The sequence below is a fragment of the Pituophis catenifer genome, unplaced genomic scaffold (assembly GCF_029215685.1).
Source record: "Pituophis catenifer annectens isolate HBS135680 unplaced genomic scaffold, rPitCat1.0.hap2 SCAF_7, whole genome shotgun sequence".
Lineage (NCBI taxonomy): Eukaryota > Metazoa > Chordata > Lepidosauria > Squamata > Colubridae > Pituophis > Pituophis catenifer.
Window position 1 is genome coordinate 77,553,859 of NW_027256887.1, and position 19,109 is coordinate 77,572,967.

General features: G+C 41.6%; 1 protein-coding gene across 1 annotated transcript in view; it reads right to left on the reverse strand.

Moving 5' to 3' along the window:
- Positions 1 to 13,116: 13,116 nt before the first annotated feature.
- ADA2 (adenosine deaminase 2) overlaps positions 13,117 to 19,109 on the reverse strand; it is a 39,064-nt gene continuing 33,071 nt past the window's right edge. The window contains exons 8-10 of the mRNA XM_070946952.1: positions 18,680 to 18,837; positions 16,556 to 16,758; positions 13,117 to 14,426 (exon numbers count right to left, since the gene is read on the reverse strand). Of these exons, the coding sequence (XP_070803053.1) occupies positions 14,315 to 14,426; positions 16,556 to 16,758; positions 18,680 to 18,837 (473 nt within the window). The 3' untranslated portion in view covers positions 13,117 to 14,314. The remainder of the gene's footprint in view (positions 14,427 to 16,555; positions 16,759 to 18,679; positions 18,838 to 19,109) is intronic.

The following is a 19,109-nucleotide window of genomic DNA, read 5'->3' on the forward strand; positions in this document are numbered from 1 at the left end:
CAGGGAGGAGCCAGGAACTACAGTTCCCAGGTTCCGCTGCTCGCGGGCCGAGGGAGGGGAACGAAGGTGGACGAGGGCTCGCCCCGAAGCGGCTCTTTTGGAAACCCGCCCAGGCAGGATCCCTTAGAAAGGGGTTTCGCAGAATCTGAGATCGATCCAATCCCGATCGCTGGGTGGATCTCAGGATCCACCCCCCAAAAGGAGCCCCCCCCCCTCTGATCCAAGGCTTGGGTCTGAATCACCAGGTTCAAACCCAGTGGTTTTTTTTAAAACAACAACAACAACAAAAAAAAAACCAGGGTTTGACAAACTTGTGCAAACTTTTTAGATGGGTTTAGAGTCCAGAGGTCTCCAAAACTTGGCAGCTTTAAGACTTGTGGACTTCAACTCCCAGAATTCTCCAGCCAGCAGAGTATAGCATAGCATAGCATAGCCAGCATAGCTGGCTGGAGAATTCTGGGAGTTGAAGTCCACAAGTCTTAAAGCGGCCAAGTTTGAAGACCTCTGCTATAGACGTAACTAAATAAATAATAAAAAGCCCTTGTCTCATGACTTCAGTATACAAGTATTGCCTGCAGATGGGATTATCCCTGAGTATATACCCTGTAGACCAGAGGTCTTCAAACTTGGCCGCTTTAAGACTTGTGGACTTCAACTCCCAGAATTCTCCAGCCAGCATTGCATTTTGGAGCTTGTAGTTCTAACGTCCATTAACGCTACGCGTTCCTGATTGGCTAACCCCAAACTACATCTCCCAGAATGCAAAGCCCTTCCGGAAAAGCTCCGGCTATAATTAGTTACTTACGTAGAGGTGTTTTGGTTCGTTTGTTTTTAACGCTGGCGGCAATATAAGTTACCCAGTTTCTGAAATCTGATCGTGATTCAGACTAAAGGAAGATTTAGGATCTAGGTTTCACACTAAACCTTAAGCCGGGAAGCATACAATGATATAATAGCCGCTTCTCCCCTCCAAATTAAAATTCAAAATATGAATTATTTGGGCAGAAAAAAGTGGCACTTGCTGGTTGGGATTTTTTGAATTTCAAAAGACCGTAACTAGAAAATAAATGTTCAATAAAATATGTATATTTTTGGTAAAATAATACTGTATGAAAAATTGCTCACTTCCCTTTAACATATTTATCTGGATAGCGTGATATCTTTGACTTTGACTTTTATTAGATTTCTATACCGCCCTTCTCCTGAAGGACTCAGGGCAGTGTACAGCCATATTAAAACACATATAATTTACAAAATTTAAAAAACCCATTAAAATCGGATATACAAAAATTTGGCCCCCAAGTTAAAACTAACATACACCCATTTAAAATTCATATTCATGTTAGGCCAGCCCGGCTTGTTGAAATAAAAGGGTCTTCAGGGCGCAGCGAAAGGTGCACAGGTCGGGGATCATATGTACATCTAGGGGCAGCTCATTCCAGAGGGCTGGTGCCCCCACAGAGAAGGCTCTCCCCCTGGGTGTCGCCAGTCGACATTGGCCGACGGCACCCTGAGGAGCTCCTCTGTGGGAGCGAGTTGGCCGGTGGGAGGCTGTCGATGGCAGAAGGCGGTTTCGTAAATACCCTGGTCCTAAGCCATGGAGCGCTTTGAACGTGGTAACCAACACCTTGAATCGCACCCGGAAGACCACTGGGAGCCAGTGCAGCTCACGCAGGAGAGGTGTCATGTCGGTGCGACAAGTGGTCCCCATAATCACCCATGCGGCCGCATTCTGGACCAGTTGGAACCTCCGAGTGCTCTTCAAGGGGAGCCCCATGTAGAGAGCATTGCAGTAGTCCAGACGGGACGGGACGAGGGCATGAGTGACCATGCGCAGGGCATCCCGGTCCAGAAAGGGACACAACTGGCGATTCAGGCGAACCTGATAAAAAGCTCCCCTGGCCACGGCCGTCATATGCTCTTCCAAAGACAGCCGTGCATCCAGGAGAACACCCAAGTTGCGAGCCCTCTCTAAGTGGGCCAAGATCTCACCCCCAATACTCAGCGATGGCGCCAGCTGACTATACCGAAACGCCGGGAACCACAGCCACTCGGTCTTGGAAGGGTTGAGTCTGAGCCTGTTCCTCCCCATCCAGATCCGCACAGCCTCCAGGCACCAGGACAGATATTTCCTATATCTGAAGCAATGACTTATTTAAAAAGTATGTATATTATTATTTAATATTGTCCCATTGGGAAGCTTTTATTTATTTAAGAAAGTTAACATCTACCCTTCCCTAGATTTACAAGGCATCTCATAAAAATTACAACAAAGAATTACAGAACTGGAAGAGCTATTGGGCTCTTGAATCCAGCCTTCTTCTTTGGTGCAGGAATCCAAATTCAAGCAACCCTGTACCTCCTTATTATTCTGGTTATAGTTAATTTTCTAGACTTTTATTGGACATATCCAGATAAGGACAGCCCAGAGCTTTTCCTGTTATAGTAATTAAAAGACAGTGGCTCTGTCAGGCATATGAATTTAAGAATAAGTTTATTTAATCTATGTGGAAATTAAATTGAATTTAAAACTGGATTTCACGACGGGGATTCCACGAGAGGTCACTAAGCGTTCCATGAAAGATCATGCTTTACACGTAGACCTCAACTTACAAGAGTTCATTTAGTGACTGTTGGAAGTTACAATGGCACTGAAAAAAGTGATGTGATCAAAATCCAGACGTTTGGCAATTGATTCATATTTATGGTTACAATGATCACCTTGTGTGGCCTGACAAGCAAAGTCAATGGGGAAGCCAGATTCACAACTGTGATACTAACTTAACTGCAGTGATTCACTTAACTGTAGCAAGAAAGATTGTAAAATGGAGAAACTCATTTAAACAAATTTAGCAACAGAAATGTGGGGTTCAATTGAGGACTACCTGCATTAAAAAAAAGAAAAGAAAAGAGGAGACGCTGAACAAAACCCCTTCAATCTCCAACACTAGGTTGGTTCGCTTGACTGTAACCTTGTTGCTGGTATCCTTACGATTTATATTGACTGTTTCCTAATATGATTTGATTGCTTATTTGTACCCTATGACTATCTTTAAGTGTTGTACTTTATGATTCTTGATGAATGTATCTTGTCTTTTATGTACACTGAGAGCGTATGCACCAAAGACAAATTCCTTGTGTGTCCAATCACACTTGGCCAATAAAGAATTCTATTCTATTGAGCAAAGCAAGAGCAAAGGAGTGAGGATAACATACCCTTTGAGTCAGCTGCAGGCTGCTTCAGTCACTCACTTGCGCCCCCCCTCCCTCCCCCCAATTTCCTGGCAATTCCTCCTGGGATCTCTGCATTCCGCTGAAGCGTGCAACTCACAAGTAAAAAGCAAGATATTGAACTAAGCAGCAAAGCTTAAGGGAAGATTGGCAACAGCTGTGCATGTCAGGCAGGGAGGACATTTAAGCCTCTCAGAAACAGTTTTCCCTTACGGCAAGCAACTTAAGCACCTGCCTTTACGTTTTGTGACTGTTGCCTGAAATCCAGTTATGTATGACCCTGGCATGTTAATTAATGAAGACTTTGTCTCTCCCTTGACTTGGCATCGTAAATCTTCAGCTTGACCTTGGACAGCTTGACTTGAAATTCACCTTTGCTCAGCTAAACCCTTATCTGCAAGTAATTTTTCTGTCTTTACATTTTTCTCTGCTCTCTTGCCGCTCAGCTGTTTGAAACAAGTCCTCGAGTCCTATATTGTATACTGCACAAGTTAAAAAGAGGGCTGTGAAAATATTTACAGACCCCTCACATCCTGGACATAAACTGTTTCAACTCCTACCCTCAAAACGATGCTATAGAGCACTGCACACCAAGACAACAAGACACAAGAACAGTTTTTTCCCGAACGCCATCACTCTGCTAAACAAATAATTTCCTCAACACTGTCAAACTAGTTACTAAATCTGCATTACTATTAATCTCATCGTTCCTATCACCCATCTCCTCCCACTTATGACTGTGTGTTATACCTTATGATTCTTGACGAATGTATCTTTTATGTACTCCGAGAGCATATGCACCAAGACAAATTCCTTGTGTGTCCAATCACACTTGGCCAATAAAGAATTATATTCTATTGTATTTAACACTGTGTGTGCATGTGTCTGGCTTCTAAAAGGGGGATAAGAAAGCCACGATGCTAAAAGAGGAGAGAGGAACCCCAGATGGTGAGACGGCACAGACTAGTGTGAGATGCTGCCAGGAACTTCATATTGGGGCTCTCCCACCTTTCTGCAAATGCAGTGGTGAGGGGAAGGGGCTCCATCTTAACAGGGGTGGGCACAGGAGGTTTGGGCTGGGCACTAACAGCAACAGGTGCACACCTGTCTTTCTGCAGATGTAGAGCCCAAGGGGCTGTTTTGCCTTGAGGTGGATGCCAGAGACCCAGAGCTTGCCAGAAGCAGAATCAAACCACAAAGCAGGTGAGGGGTAGGGGAAGGAGTCAAGAGAAAAGAATATGTTTTATTCTTTTAATTTAACTGTTAATACATATATACAGGAGAACATATGAGATGTAATAATTTTGTAACTTCTGTCCTAGATTTGAGCTGGAGTTTGAGCAGGGCTTCCCCAAGACCTGAAAAATATTTTGAAGGTTCCTCTGAGCTTAAAAGGTTGAAAAAGCTTGCTCTGGCGTATATAAATGGGATTGATTAACTTCAAACGTCTTATATTTTTTTTAAATGTTGTTTTGAGGACTTTTTTAAATTGTCAGTTTTAATCCAGTTTTAGGTACCTAGAGGGTCCCATCTGTAACTTGGGGGCAGCGGCAGCCATGTAAATTGAATAAACCAGTAAATGTCCGGAACAAGAAAAGGAAAATTGCAAGTATCCACCAGTGGTGGGTTTAAAAATTTTTTACTACCGGTTCAGTGTGTGTGGCTTAGTGGGCGTGGCTTGGTGGGTGTGGCAGGGAAAGGATACTGTAAAATCTCCATTCTCACCCCACTCCAGGGGAAGGATACTGTAAAATCTCCATTCCCTCCCCAATCCAGGGGAAGGTTACTGCAAAATCCCCATTTTCTCCCAATCAGCTGGGATTTGGGAGGCAGAGAATAGATGGGGGCGGGGCCAGTCAGAATTTTTATTACCGGTTCTTCGAACTACTCAAAATTTCCACTACCGGTTCTCCAGAACTGGTCAGAACCTGCTGAAACCCACCTCTGGTATCCACGTATTAGTTTGGACCCAAAAAGTGGCCATCAGAAGTTCACTTGAAGAGCTCAGAAGGTGATGGAGAATTGTGTTGAACAGGTGCCAAGTATCAGATTCATTTGGATCTACACTATCTTGCAGGAATATCACTGATTATTCAAACCTAATCATTCCAAAGTGTCAGCAAGTCTAAATACTTCTTAGGATCATAATTCTTAGATTATAATTCTTGGTATGGATGTGGTGTTTTTTTCTGTTCTTGTTAATCCTACTGTATTAATTCAGGAGAAGCTATTGTTTTGATTACTATATACAGGTAATGCTTGATTTATTACCACAATTGGGAACAGAATTTCCATTGCTAAACCAGGTTTTTTTTTTTAAAGAGTTGCACCTGATTTTATGACTTTCTTTTGCCATAATTAAGTAAATCATGCAGTCTTTAAGCAAATCCAGCTTCCCCCACTCACATAGACTTTGCTTGTGGGATGTTGGCTGGGAAGATTGCCAATGGCATAATCACATGACCAAGGATGTTGCACCTATTAAACACCTGCCAAGTGCCTGAATTTGGGTGACATGACCATGTGGATGCTATGACAGTCCTCTAAGTACAAGAACGGTGCCATTGTAACTTTGAGCGGTGGTTAAATGGTTGTAAATTGAATGTGGGATACCAACCTTAAGAAAGTGCAATAATTTAAATAGTCAGTCCCAAAGTTCTTCTGGTCATCCAGAAGAGGTCACTTTTGTGCCATAAACATGAATTTATTGATGCCAAAGTGCAGTACAATATAAATTAACACTCTGCTGTTGGCCAAGTGTTTTTAGAAGCTAGTAAGGACCAGTCTCATGAATAAACCTTTGCTCCTTCATGTAAAGTACTACAGTAAATTGATTGTGTCATTAACTTGGTGTCAGCTCCTAGGAACATGTGAATAGACTTAAAAGACAAAATAGTGAATACTGAATAGGAACAACTGATATTGAAAACTAATGATATTTCTCTGAAAAATGGAAATGCTACTAGCAAACATACAACTTAATCAGAAAATTACTTTGTTAATTTTAAATTAAAGTTATATATTCATTTTTACAATAAATGTTGTATGTTACTTCCAAAGGAGGTGCTCCAAAGAACTTAGCACATTTTAGTTGCTGTAAGAATTTATCCAAAGTTAAACCTTTTGAACATCTTAGTGAATAAAATGCTTTGAAGCACCATTCTGCACTCAGATAAAAATCCTTCTGAATTCAGCAGGCTTCACTCTGTGTGTGTGGCATAATAAACACTGCTGAAATTAATGGTATTTAGCATATACATGCTTGCACTATAATTGCGCCTTTTAAATCCAAGGTAGTTGTAAGTGTGTAACTGGGCCTGACACACATATTGAATTAAAATGTTTAACTGAATGGTGTTTATAAAAGTTATAGAAACTCCATAAAATAATTTCCTATCAGAAGCACTGCCAGTTTTAATGTTATAAATGAAGAAGAAAAAAATATAGAGCAGTGTGTGGACTTTAATTCTCAGAATTCTGTTAAAATTGCCAAGTTTGAGAAACAATAGTTTACAGAATAAACTTAGGTTTTTTTCAGTATTCTATTTTTTTAATGACATGGATTTTTCTATTTACTGTATTTTATTCCATGTGTTTTCCAATTCCCCCTTCTTTTTTTGCCAAATGTTTAAATGCAGTAGCAGGAAAGGAAATCTTTTATCAATATTTCCATAATTCCAGGCCTTCAAACTATACAAATTTAATGAATTAATCAATTTTTGAGATAAGAGTTCCAGGTGCATATTTCCTTCCTATAAAACCAGTCTGTTCAGCACATAGTACCTCAAGCATTTACTGCCTATGGATCATATCAATATTTTTTAAAAATGGAAATGGCATGAGGTAACACTCCTTGGGTTATCTCAGAATATCATTCTGGAAGGATTTCTTTGATGTTCCAGGGAATAAATAAACCCTTTTGTACTTTCAGGGTCAGACCAATTTCATTCCCATTTCTTCACGTGCTAGTATAGAGTTCAATTTCCTTAGTAATGGAGGTCAGAGCCATTCAGCAAAGGGACATCATTCCCTACAGAAGGATTTCATTTGAAGGAGCTCACACAAATCATATTCACCCTGAAATCAGGCCCCAGAAGAGCCTACTTATAATACTGGGGAAAGGAGACTGCATTTATTTATTATCAAAATAAGCTGCCCCTGTGAGGCAAGGTATCAATTTTGAAAACATAGTCAAGGAGATATGCAGTCAAGCGATCTCTACTCTCGCGGTAGAGTGGGTTAACACAATATGGTTGGCTAAACACTGCAGGGCCTGTGACAATATAACCATTCCCCCTGCTGGGCTCTAAAATTAGGAATAAAGCATCTTGAAGAGGCAGGAAGAGCAAGAAAGCGCGAAACTAAAGCATCTTGAGGAGACAAGATTAGGAGAGAACACAAAATATCGCTACCAAAATCTAAAGGGCACACTGGGCCAGGAGGTAATTTCAAACAATTGTTATTTTTACATCTATAGAGTAGATTCCCAATAAAGCAGAATGAAGGAATAGCTATTTGTTTTTGTTCCTATCTATAAGAACATATAGGCAAAGTGGGATTCACACTTTATTTTTCAGATTGGGGGCCACTCTTAGTGTTTGTGACGTTTCTCTCTTCAGGTATACAGCAGTGGTGGGTTGCCCCCAGTTCGGACCGGTTCGCAAGAACTGGTAGTAAAACTCGCGGAAGGCCCCGCCCATCGCCCCGGATGTCGTCAATGGGATCATGCGTGCGATCCCGTTGCGAACTGGTAGTAAAGGTAAGTAGTACCCACCCCTGGTGTACAGGTAATCCTTGACTTACGACCACAACTGGGGCCGGAATTTGTCGCTAACAAGACAGTTGTAAAGTGTGATATCATGTGACTGCATTACTTACCAACAGTGCCACTCCCCATTGCTATCATTAACTAACAATCGTGGGTCATTAAACAAGTACCGACCCCATTCTAAGTCATTTCAGGCTTGGTTCCTCATAGGCCCAAGCCTCAGGGTAAGGGACTGCCTCCTCTCCAACTCTCATCCACCCACCCTATCTCTCCTCCATCTCTGCCTTTTGGCCACATTGTATCCTGCCTTGTGGGGTGACAAGCAGCCCCAGAACCTTGTGTCTGTGGATTTATTTGCCACATTGTTGTTTGGACTTCTTGCATGTTGCTGTTGTAGGGCTCCAACAAACCCATGAGCTGCATCACAGCAGAAAGCTCTGCCCCATCAAAGCCCTTCACAAAGCGAAGCCCAGCCCTAGACCAGCAACACAAAGCAAGCAGCCACCCCAGGAAGCTCCAGACGCCCTGGAAACGAGCTCCCAGGAGTGCCATGTGAAGCTGACATTACAGGAAGCCCCAATCACCCCAGCCCTCCTCACTTTTGAGATCCCTACTGCTTTACACGCCACCACCCCAACTGACCTTTGCTGTGTCCTTGCTCCCACTGCTGCTAAGACTGGCCCAACTTGGCTGTTGGTGAAACAATTGCTGGCCACGTAAGGCCATTTCTTCAGGTCTCACAAGGAAACCACTGTGCACCTGAGGAAAAAAGACTCATGCAGCCAGCAACGGCCTCTCAAAGGCCAGGCCAGCATGTTCAGTCAGCAATGAAGCAAGAAGACTACGAAAGTAAGCTAGGTTAACAGGAGCCATGGAGTGCAAGGGGGCAGGGAAAATAAGTGGGTAGGGAGAGTTGAAGTGCCTCACCATTGTGAGGGTGGGCTGCCAAGGGCCCAAATTTTGATCATGAAGGCACTGCAACGCCCAAAACTTTGAGGACAGATCATGAGTCCCTTCGTTCAGCATCTCTGTTACTTCAAAGAGTCGCTGAACATAATGGACGTAAATTGAGGATTACCTGTACAACTGTTTATCTTCTCTCAATTTGAAGACTACAACTTGAAGGCAATTTTTGAACAACCTTTGCTGTTCCAGGAATAGCAAACTGTTCTGGGATCTCATTTTTACCAACTGTGGTGTAAATCAGCAGCAGATGTCAATATCCACAATAACAAACTGGAGGATCCTCATAGATATACATGATTCTGGGGACCTATAAATCAGGAAGCTTACATTCTGCTAGCAGGTTGGAGGTTTAGTTTGGCAGATTAGATCAGCCAATGGTTTTCTTAGCAAAATGGTTTTTCCCTTATCCAAGATAAAGTTTTGAAAAATCTGGCAGTACCAATAATCAATATTTCTTGTCCTAAGGAACATGAGCGTATATTGATTATGAACTATTAGACCATAATGTAAGACTTTTGTAACATCCATCAAAATACGAAATTATTGTATCTGCAATTTTCATCAGTTGCAGTTGAAGGAAATTGGGGGGCATAGAACAGCACGGAGGTTGGGACTAAAAGCTGATAAGATCTAAAAAGCCTCCTGAAAAGTATCTTACTATGGTTTATCTAATTGACTCATTCTAATTTTCAGCCATTTTTTTGCCTACAATTCCAAGTCCTTCCCTTACTTATAGTGAAACTATGATTCCAACTTACCTTTTGATCTAATTCAGTTTTCTCTTCCATGCTACCTTGAGACATGAAATAGTTGTTCCTTTTTCCTGACCTATCCAGTTTATTTGCATACTAGACTGTGATTGGTTGTAATGAACAATGTTTTGAAAGGGGGATTATACGTGTAATAATCACTGCACATCACAGTTATCACTATGATGCATACTGGATTGTTGTTTTCAGGGATGCCTCATCAAAAATGTATTCTGATTCTGACACATTAAATTTTCAGATTGAAATGTAGAAAGTCAGTGCCTACCCCTCCTAGAAGAATGAAATATTTTGAGGAATATTTTAAAAAAAGGCAGAATATTAGATTTCCCTAAATGAGAAATGAAGAAACATGTTTTTTTTAGAGGCAGGAAGCAGACTGTCTTTCTTAATAGCCCCAGCAGATATTTTGTGCCCATTAAAAAAGATTGACCCAGACTATTCAGAAACAGCCCCAATCTCCCTGCCCCCAAGCAGAAACTGAGGAGGCAGCTTTTAGAAATGCAGATTTGGTAATCTATTCAAGACAGGATATTTTGAAACTCCCTGCAGCAAAGTCTGAACAAAGGCAGAATGGTAAGATCCAAAGCAGGGTGAAAGCTATTAAGCCACAATAGGAATCGCCCAACACCCTAAGAACACAAGCTGCTTCACTGATCACCCCCAGAGCAGTCCAAACTTCAACCAAACCTGGGAACTCAGACAAAAACCTACGTTTTGTATTTCCTCTTTTGCCTATAGAGCTATGACCCCTACATAACCTGTACATGACTCCATAGGAATCTGACAATCTACTGTAACGTTCTCTACGTGGGGCTCCCCTTGAGGAGCACCCGGAGGCTCCAACTGGCGCAGAGTGCGGCCGCGCGGGTGGTTATGGGAGCAACATGGCACTCCTGTGTGACACCTCTCCTGCGCGAGCTGCACTGGCTCCCGGTGGTCTTCCGGGTGCACTTCAAGGTTTTGGTTACCACCTTTAGAGCACTTCATGGCTTAGGACCTGGCTACTTACGGGACCGCCTACTACCACAAACAGCCTCCCACCGGCCGGTACGCTCTCATAGAGAGGGGCTCCTCCAGGTGCCGTTAGCCAAACAATGTCGACTGGCGGCCCCTAGGGGGAGGGCCTTCTCTGTGGGGGCACCTACTATCTGGAACGAGCTCCCCCCGGAGATACGGAGGATCCCGGATCTGCGCACTTTCCGCCGTGCTTTGAAGACACTCTTATTCCAGCAGGCCAGCCTGACCTAATTTTTTCCCCTTCTTTTAAATTTTTAAACTCAAATTTTAATTCGTTTTAAATTATTGAGAGTTTTAAATTGTCTCGGGCAAAAATTATTTAATTGGGTTTTAATCATGTCTTAACTTTTGTATTTATGTGTTTTATTTCGTGCCTGTTCACTGCCCTGAGTCCTTCGGGAGTAGGGCGGTATACAAATTTAATAAAATGAAATGAAATGAAAATGAAATGACAACAGCCAATAGAATATATGTTCTTGCACAGGAACAGGAAGCTCAAGTGCAAAGCCCAAAAGGTATAAAAAAACCCCCACACTCAACTCCATTTTGTCAGGTGCCCAGAACCATAAACCCATGTGGTTCTGCTTCATCAATAAACCCTCTTTCCAATCAGCCTCCATGTTTCCAGTGTCTTTCTCCCAGCTTGGAACGGAACCAGATGGATATTTCTTCCAACAGAAGCATGATTCACAGGTGTAATTTTGTAATAATAAATTAAAGAAGCAAAAACTTGTAATTACATTTATTTGTTTTATTTTATTTTATTTATTGTCATATTTATATACCGCCCTTCTCCCGAGGGACTCGGGGAGGCTCACAGAATAAAACAACCCAACAATAAATAGAATTAAAATGTTAAAATCGAATTTAAAAAAACCCAAATCCCCCAAATTAAAATGCACAGCAGATCAGGGAATTTAGATTGGCGTGGAAGGTGCGGAGGTTGGGGGCCATCCGGAGCCCAGTGAGTAAACCATTCCAGAGGGTCGGTGTGACCACAGAGAACGCCCTCATCCTGGGGGCCGCTAGCCAACACTGTCTGGCCGATGGGACCCGGAGGAGGGCAGTCCTATGTGAGCGCACTGGGCGGAGGGAGGCCAGTAGGAGGTAGTCCTGCAAGTACCCCGGGCCCATGCCATGAAGGGCTTTATAGGTGAGCACCAGCACCTTGAAGCGGATCCGGAGGACCACCGGCAACCAGTGCAGCTCGTGCAACAAAGGTGTTATATGGGAGTAACGGAAAGCACCCATAACTACCCACGCGGCCACATTCTGGACCAGTTGGAGCCTCCGGGTGCATCCCAAGGGCAGCCAGATGTAGAGGGCATTGCAGTAATCCAGCCGAGATTACATTATTTGAATTAGTACTAAAATTTTAGTACTAAAATCTTGGTCTTAGAGAACATTGGAGGGGTTTTATTCTATCTGTGCCACCATGGTTTTTGGCTGTTCTTGGCAAAATCTAAAGCATTGGGGTAGGTGAAATCATGTTTATTGATTAATGTTCTATTAATCTAATCAAAGGTGATCTGTTTAATAAATCATCATTGTACAAATCATGGCTTAATGTTTATAATAGCAAAGATCCCGTTTTGTTCCAAGATATAATGGATGGATTTGCACAGCATATTAATTAACCTAAATTGTAAATTCCTGGTTTTTGCATACATTTATCTTATGCAAATCCAGAAAACAGCATTAGTTTATGATTCAGTTTGTTCTGAAAATCCAGTTTTATTGCTTGCATGGAGAAAATTAATTTCAGCACAGTATATGGTAGAAGTATTTATTAGAGTAAGATTCATACATGCTCCATTACATGATTAATGTATTCACAATTGATTATCAGCATTTTAACAAAGGAAGATTTAATATATATATAATATAATATAATATAAAGTATAAACAGACACCACATGAATAGCATTGATCTCTGATACATACAAAAAATAATGCCTCTAACATTCTGCTATTACTATTTTACCAATATTTTTCCTCCAGAAAAAAAGTGTGCTTTATTTATGTACTTATAGTGAAATCAAATCTGATTAGTTAAACAGAATTCAAATGATGAATTGAAGAGGATATTAATTATAGATCAAGTCTTCTCATAGTCATCAAACATATATATAAATCCTGAATTTGGCAATCAATAAAGAAAATATTTTTTAAAAAATTGTATTGCTGCTAAAGGAAAAAAAAAACAAATATAGTTCATATTCAACTCTAAGTTTCTAATAGCTACTATTCTCATTGATTGACTTGGTCAATATACCAAGGTTTTTCTTTATCTTGATGGTATTGTGTCCTGATAGAAATATTGTTAGACAATAGTATGTCTAATATTACTATACTGCACTCCATTAAACTTTTGAAAACCAGCTGGGTTACGTATAAAGTGAAATAGATACATTCAATAAATATTACACCTGTATAATTGTTGGGAGAAATGTGTGATCATTCAGATATATCTAAATTAAACTGCAAACATCACTGATCGTCTGAAAGTCAACAAGGTTCTTACCTTTTCTATGCTGTCAAACTAGGCTGCATATTTTTTAAACATTGGCTTTTTTAAAATGAAGCATACGTGTAAGCATTTAATTGTATTTCTGCATTTTTTCTAGCCCCAAAATGCAGGTAATCATTTCTCTTCTGATAGTTCATATGATACATGTTTGATAAACAAAAGTAGTAAGGTGCAATTGTTACAATTAGAGCCAAGTGTATTAATCTGTGTTAAATATCTATAGGCGATTGATCATTCCTTCATTCTTTTATTCATTTTACTGGGATTATGGGTGGTTCCCACCATGAACCACTCTGAGTAATATAGAGCTCATATAATAAAAATCAATATTCATAATTTTAAAAAGGTAAATAATTGGTCAATTCAAGATTGTAAAAGTACTGTACAGGTACTCTAGTCCTTGATTTACAACCACAATTGAGACCAGAACGCCTGTTGTTAAGCATGGTGGTATTGAAGCGAGTCATGCCCAATTATACAACCTTTTTGCCATGGTTGTTAAGTGACTCATGCAGTCTTTAAGCGGATCCTGCTTTTTCCCATTGACTTTGTTTGCCAGTAGCCACCTGGGAAAGTCCCAAATAGCGATCACATGAGCCCCAGGACCAGCTGCAACCACTGTAAATACATACTGGATGCCAAGCAACCAAGTTATGATCATGTGACTGTGGAGATATTCTGTTGGTTGTGTGAGGCCTGGTTGTTAAGCCACAATTTTCAGGGCTGTTGTAACTTTGAATGGTCACTAAAGGAATGGTTATAAGTTGAGGACGACCTGTACTTAATACTCCTGCCTCCTGTTTACTCACAACAATTATACAACATTTACCAATATAACTAAAAATTAGAGAACTTTCTGTTGTTCGTGGGGAAAGGAACACGTCTTCTATTCAATCTCAGCACAATAAATTCCATCTTTATGGAGTATATTCTGATTTCAATTATTTTTTTGCCAGATGGTTAAATGAGCAATGATCTGATCAAATTACCTGGGAGAAGCAAGATTTTGTACAGAAGCTCTACTGTGGCTTTTTACCCAGCAACCTTCTCGAACAAAGCTGTAGAATTGGCTATGAACTGGTCCCACCTTTTTTGCCAAATGGCCATGGCCTTTTTCTTCTCATTATGATTCATACCACTGTATCTACGAAGGGAAAAGATTCAAAGATAGCAAGATACCCTCGAAGAACCAAATGCAGGCAGCCTCCCGCCCCACCCCGGCCCCAGAAGTCATAATCTTAAAACTCAACACATTTGTATTCAAATAGAAGATACTGAATAAACAGCATACGGCAGGCTTTCCAATGAAGCACATTAAAGCCAATTCTCATTTGCACTTAATGGTGAAAACATCTTTTTTCTGCCCATTCATATGAATGAGGAAAGCTGAAGCTATCCTTAACTGTACCACTTAAAGTAGATTTCTCCCCTCAAATCTGCTAGAATCCATTACCCATAATTCTTTTTTTGGGGGACGGACGGACAGTGAGGTGTCTTTTAGAACTGGGGAAAAAAGATAAAGAAGCAGGACAGGGATAAATCATGGTACAACAAATGCCAATATTTTGTCCCTGACTAAAGAGTGTGGATTATAACGCAGCAAAAGTTCTTAATATAGTAGCTGTTATGCCCCCAGCCTCAAGCTCAGAGTAAAAGAATGAAAAGTTTGAGTCATTGTTGTACTACTGTCTATAAGGCTGGATCAGATTTCTGATGCTGGTGCAGGATCCAAGCTGGGTCGGTCAGTGGGACCGAAGGGTTTAGTCTTGCGAGCTTTTGGACTCATGCTGGAGCCCATCCTCATGGAATGTCTCTCTAATGCAGTGTCTAGTGTCTGCTAGAGAAATGTGCCTTGAGGATGGGCTCCAGAACAAGTCTAAAAGCTTGGAAGATTAAACCTGTTGTAGTCCGCCAGCAGCCTGCGGAGCTGGCAGCGGAGTCAGACAAAGGTGGAGGAAGAACATGGGCTAGTCCTGGAGGCTGGGGAAGGCCCGGATGAGGGCTCTGCATCAGAGGCAGAGATGGGGCCAGGGCCATCGGGGAGTGAGGTGCTGACTCCAGAGCCTCCAGAGACTGATAGGAGTGAGGCAGAGGAACAGGAGGAGTCTGTTCCTAATGCACGCATGAGAAAAGCTGCCAGAAGGCAAGAGCAGCTCAGACAAAGAGGACAACTCGGGAGTAGGGCCAAGAGATGACTGGCCCCTCCCACAAGGCTTAAAACAGACTAGCAATGGCGTTTGGGCTTTGCCGGAAAACAACATTGGTAGCTTCGTCTTCTTCTTCGTCTATATCCTGTATTTATTTTTGTATCTGTGACTTCTGAACGTTTGCCAAGAAAGGCCTTTGGCAGTTTGCCTAATTGGACCAAGATTTGCGATAGGACTGAGGAATTTGTGTTGGGAGGAATTTGCTTTAATTTAGTTGAACGACGCTGGGAATGAAGTAATTCTCAGTTGTTCGAATAAAGTTTGTTTGTTTTTTCACTGATTTTCCTACTACTTACTTGGGCCTGGGTCACAACAAAACCTCTGGTCCTGGAAACCGGCCCAGATTGGATCCTGCAACATTATCCTAGGGCACGTACATTTGTTCTGATGCTGGGCTTGAGGCTAATGTCCAGCAGGCTTCAGGAATTGATCCAAGATCCTTTAGATGCCCTTGCTGAGTCCATCTATTCTATTGTTTTTGCTGAACAGATGAGTGCCAGATGGAGGCCCCAAAAGGTTAAAAAAATCCCTTGCCTTCAAGACAAAAGGTCGGCATGTTGAGGATTCACACAACCTTTAGGTAAATAGAATCTAGGAGGAGCAGAAAGCAATGCCCCATTCATTCTAAATCTTTACCTAAGTATTGGCTTTGGAGGGTCAGTGATGGTGATGGGCACAATAAACAAAAAAAGGGGGGAGAATTTGTAGTGTCTGTAGAGTTTCTTTATAGTGTTTGAAGTTGTGAAGAAGACTCCATCTAGCTCCATCCTAAGTACCTAAATGTTTTCGGCCAGCAAACTGTGTATTTTCATTTTTTTAATGCAAAAAAAAAACACCACCCTATTATGGCAAGATAGGTATAGTTTCATATTTGGGCTTCCTATCCAAATTTTGTTGACTCTAAATTCAATGCTGATATAAACTAGGGTGCTGATATATATGAAAAGTCCAGCTGGCTGTAAAAGTTGTCCCTATTTATTGCCCTGTTTGGATATATCTTTGTAGATAGATGATGGGGTTGGGTTTTTTGTCCATAAATGTCAGCATACAAAAGACATGCACTTACCTGAAAGAGTTTAGCACCAGTTGCTTCAGAGTTTTCAGATTGGCACTCAACCCTCCTATGCCCATAAACATCTCGTAGAAATCGTAGGATAATCCCTTTGATCCAAAGATGGATGGATCATCAGAGGCAACCACTATCTGTTGACCTTCTGACAACAGAAAAGCAGCAGGATGGTTTCTCAGATCTGATACTAGCTTCAGGACCTTAAAGAAGAAGACGACGTTATCCAAGAGTTATTTTATTGAAGCCTGCATTTGGTTGTGAGGCTATTGGTACAAGGGAACATTCAGAATTCTGAGAACTTATCTAGATCTACACAAAATCACTGTCACAAGGTGGGTTTCTACCAATCGGTAACGGTGGCAGTGGGAGGCTCTGCCCACCCACCCGGACATCATCACGGACGCTCTGCGCATGCACAGAAGGTTTGGGTTAGGGTAAACTGGGCACTCACAGTTCTGAACCGGTAGCGAAGGTAAGTGAACCCCACTACTGGAGGGCTTGTCTCTGCACAAAAGAGCTATTATTTGGATACGGTCGGCAACAAAAATACTTACTTTTATAAATGGTTGAGGTTATTCAACCAGTAGTAAGAGAGCAGTAAACATCTCTCCAGAAATTTAACCAGTACTCAGGAATCAACTGTAAGTGAATCAACATATCTTGGATAGATATTTTACACCTTCTGGACTTTTTTATTTTCTCAGATTCTTTTTTCCCCCCTCTTCTTCTCAGTTGTCCTTTCCTTTACAGGTAGTCCTTGATTTATGACAACTGGGACCAGAATTTCTGTTGCTAAGCAAGGCAATTGTTAAGTGAGTCACGTCCAATTTTATGACCTTTTTTGCCATGGTGGTTTGGCAAATCACTGCAGTTGTTAAATGAATCATATGGTTGTTAAGCAAATCCAGCTGCCCCCAGCAATTGTTAAGTGAGTCACGTCCAATTTTATGACCTTTTTTGCCATGGTGGTTTGGCAAATCACTGCAGTTGTTAAATGAATCATATGGTTGTTAAGCAAATCCAGCTGCCCCCCAGTGACTTTTATCCCACTGAGTGCTAGGAGCATTGTGAACAAAGACAGCATGGAAAAAGTGGTATTTTGTTTCTAACTCTAATCTGATCTTTCACGATTGAAAAACTGGTGCGCTAATCTTTAGCCTCCTTGTTATAGGAAGACGAGCATTTTTTTTCTTCCCATTTCTATATTCCACCATATAGATGTTTCTACCTAAGCATATAATATCCTTATTAATGTTAACTGCTCCTTTTAGCCTACAATCCTGTGTCTGTTAATACCCTTGTTGGTGTACTCACTTAGCAACTGTTTGAAGTTATGACGGATCCTCCCAAAGGTTACTTACAACCCAGTTCAGGTGGCTGCACAAACTCCTTGCGGTCACATGACTTGGCACTTCAGGTGCTTGGCAACCAGCTCATCTAGTGTTCCTGCAGTCATGTGACCACTATTTACAACATTTTTGCTGGTTTCTGGCCTTTTATTCTTTATATTCTTTTATTCTGGTTTAATGACTGGCACAAAAAAAGTCACAAATTTGGGTCTGGTCACACAGGTGCCTTGACTTATGGCCAGGGGTGAAATGCTCCTGGTTCAGACCAGATCGGGCGATCCAGTAGTGATCGTCACGGTTGGTTCGGCGATCTGGTAGCTATGGCGGAGCAAAGCTACACCCACCCGCCCGGGTGTCATTACTTCCTGGCAGGTGGTTTTGCGCATGCGCAGAAGGTCCGCACGTGCACTTCCGAACCAGTAAGGAAGGTAACTAGATTTCACCCCTGCTTATGGCCATCATGACTTAACAATGAAAATTCCGAGGCTCCATTAAGGTCCTAAGTCGAGGACTGCCTGAATCGATCTATTTGTACATGGATTGTCTGCTAAGTAACTTAATCCTAACATCTAGAATGTTCCTCAAGCTCCATCTTTTATCTTTCCTTTTTTTCTGGGCTGACAGGAATATTTCCGAATAAAACCTAGCATTTTTCATTTTCTATGGAAACCTATGAGATCTGTCAAAGGATTGGAAAGAACCCATGAAGTAATCTCCCCATTTCTTCCTATCCCAGAATATTCTAGAGCAAACACTTTTTCTTGAACAATACCTGATTAGAAATAGGACAGACTTCTATAGCAATATTCTCCTTCACGGCCCACCTCCTAGCTTCCGAGTGCTTGGCAAGGGCAAATCCGTGACCAATCCGGTTGGTGTTCATTAGCACAGCATCGAACAAATTTTGGTCTATCGAAGTGCCTTCCCAGTCTGAGTAATAAAGGGGGGGGGGAAGAGTTGTTATATAACTTTACAAAAGGATGGCCATCATGGTAGAACTCTCTCAAAATTTTATTCTGAAAGAAGAAATGCTAACGCAATGTGGAAAAGCCTTGTGGCATCCTCTGCAAAAGAGCATGAAGAATTCTCACGTTTTTTAGCGCCTCAAGGACTCAAACTAAATCACAATGGTATCATATACCTATTTTCTCCTTGGAGTAAGACTCCTCATGAAACTCAACTGAAGTCATATGCTCCAAGTT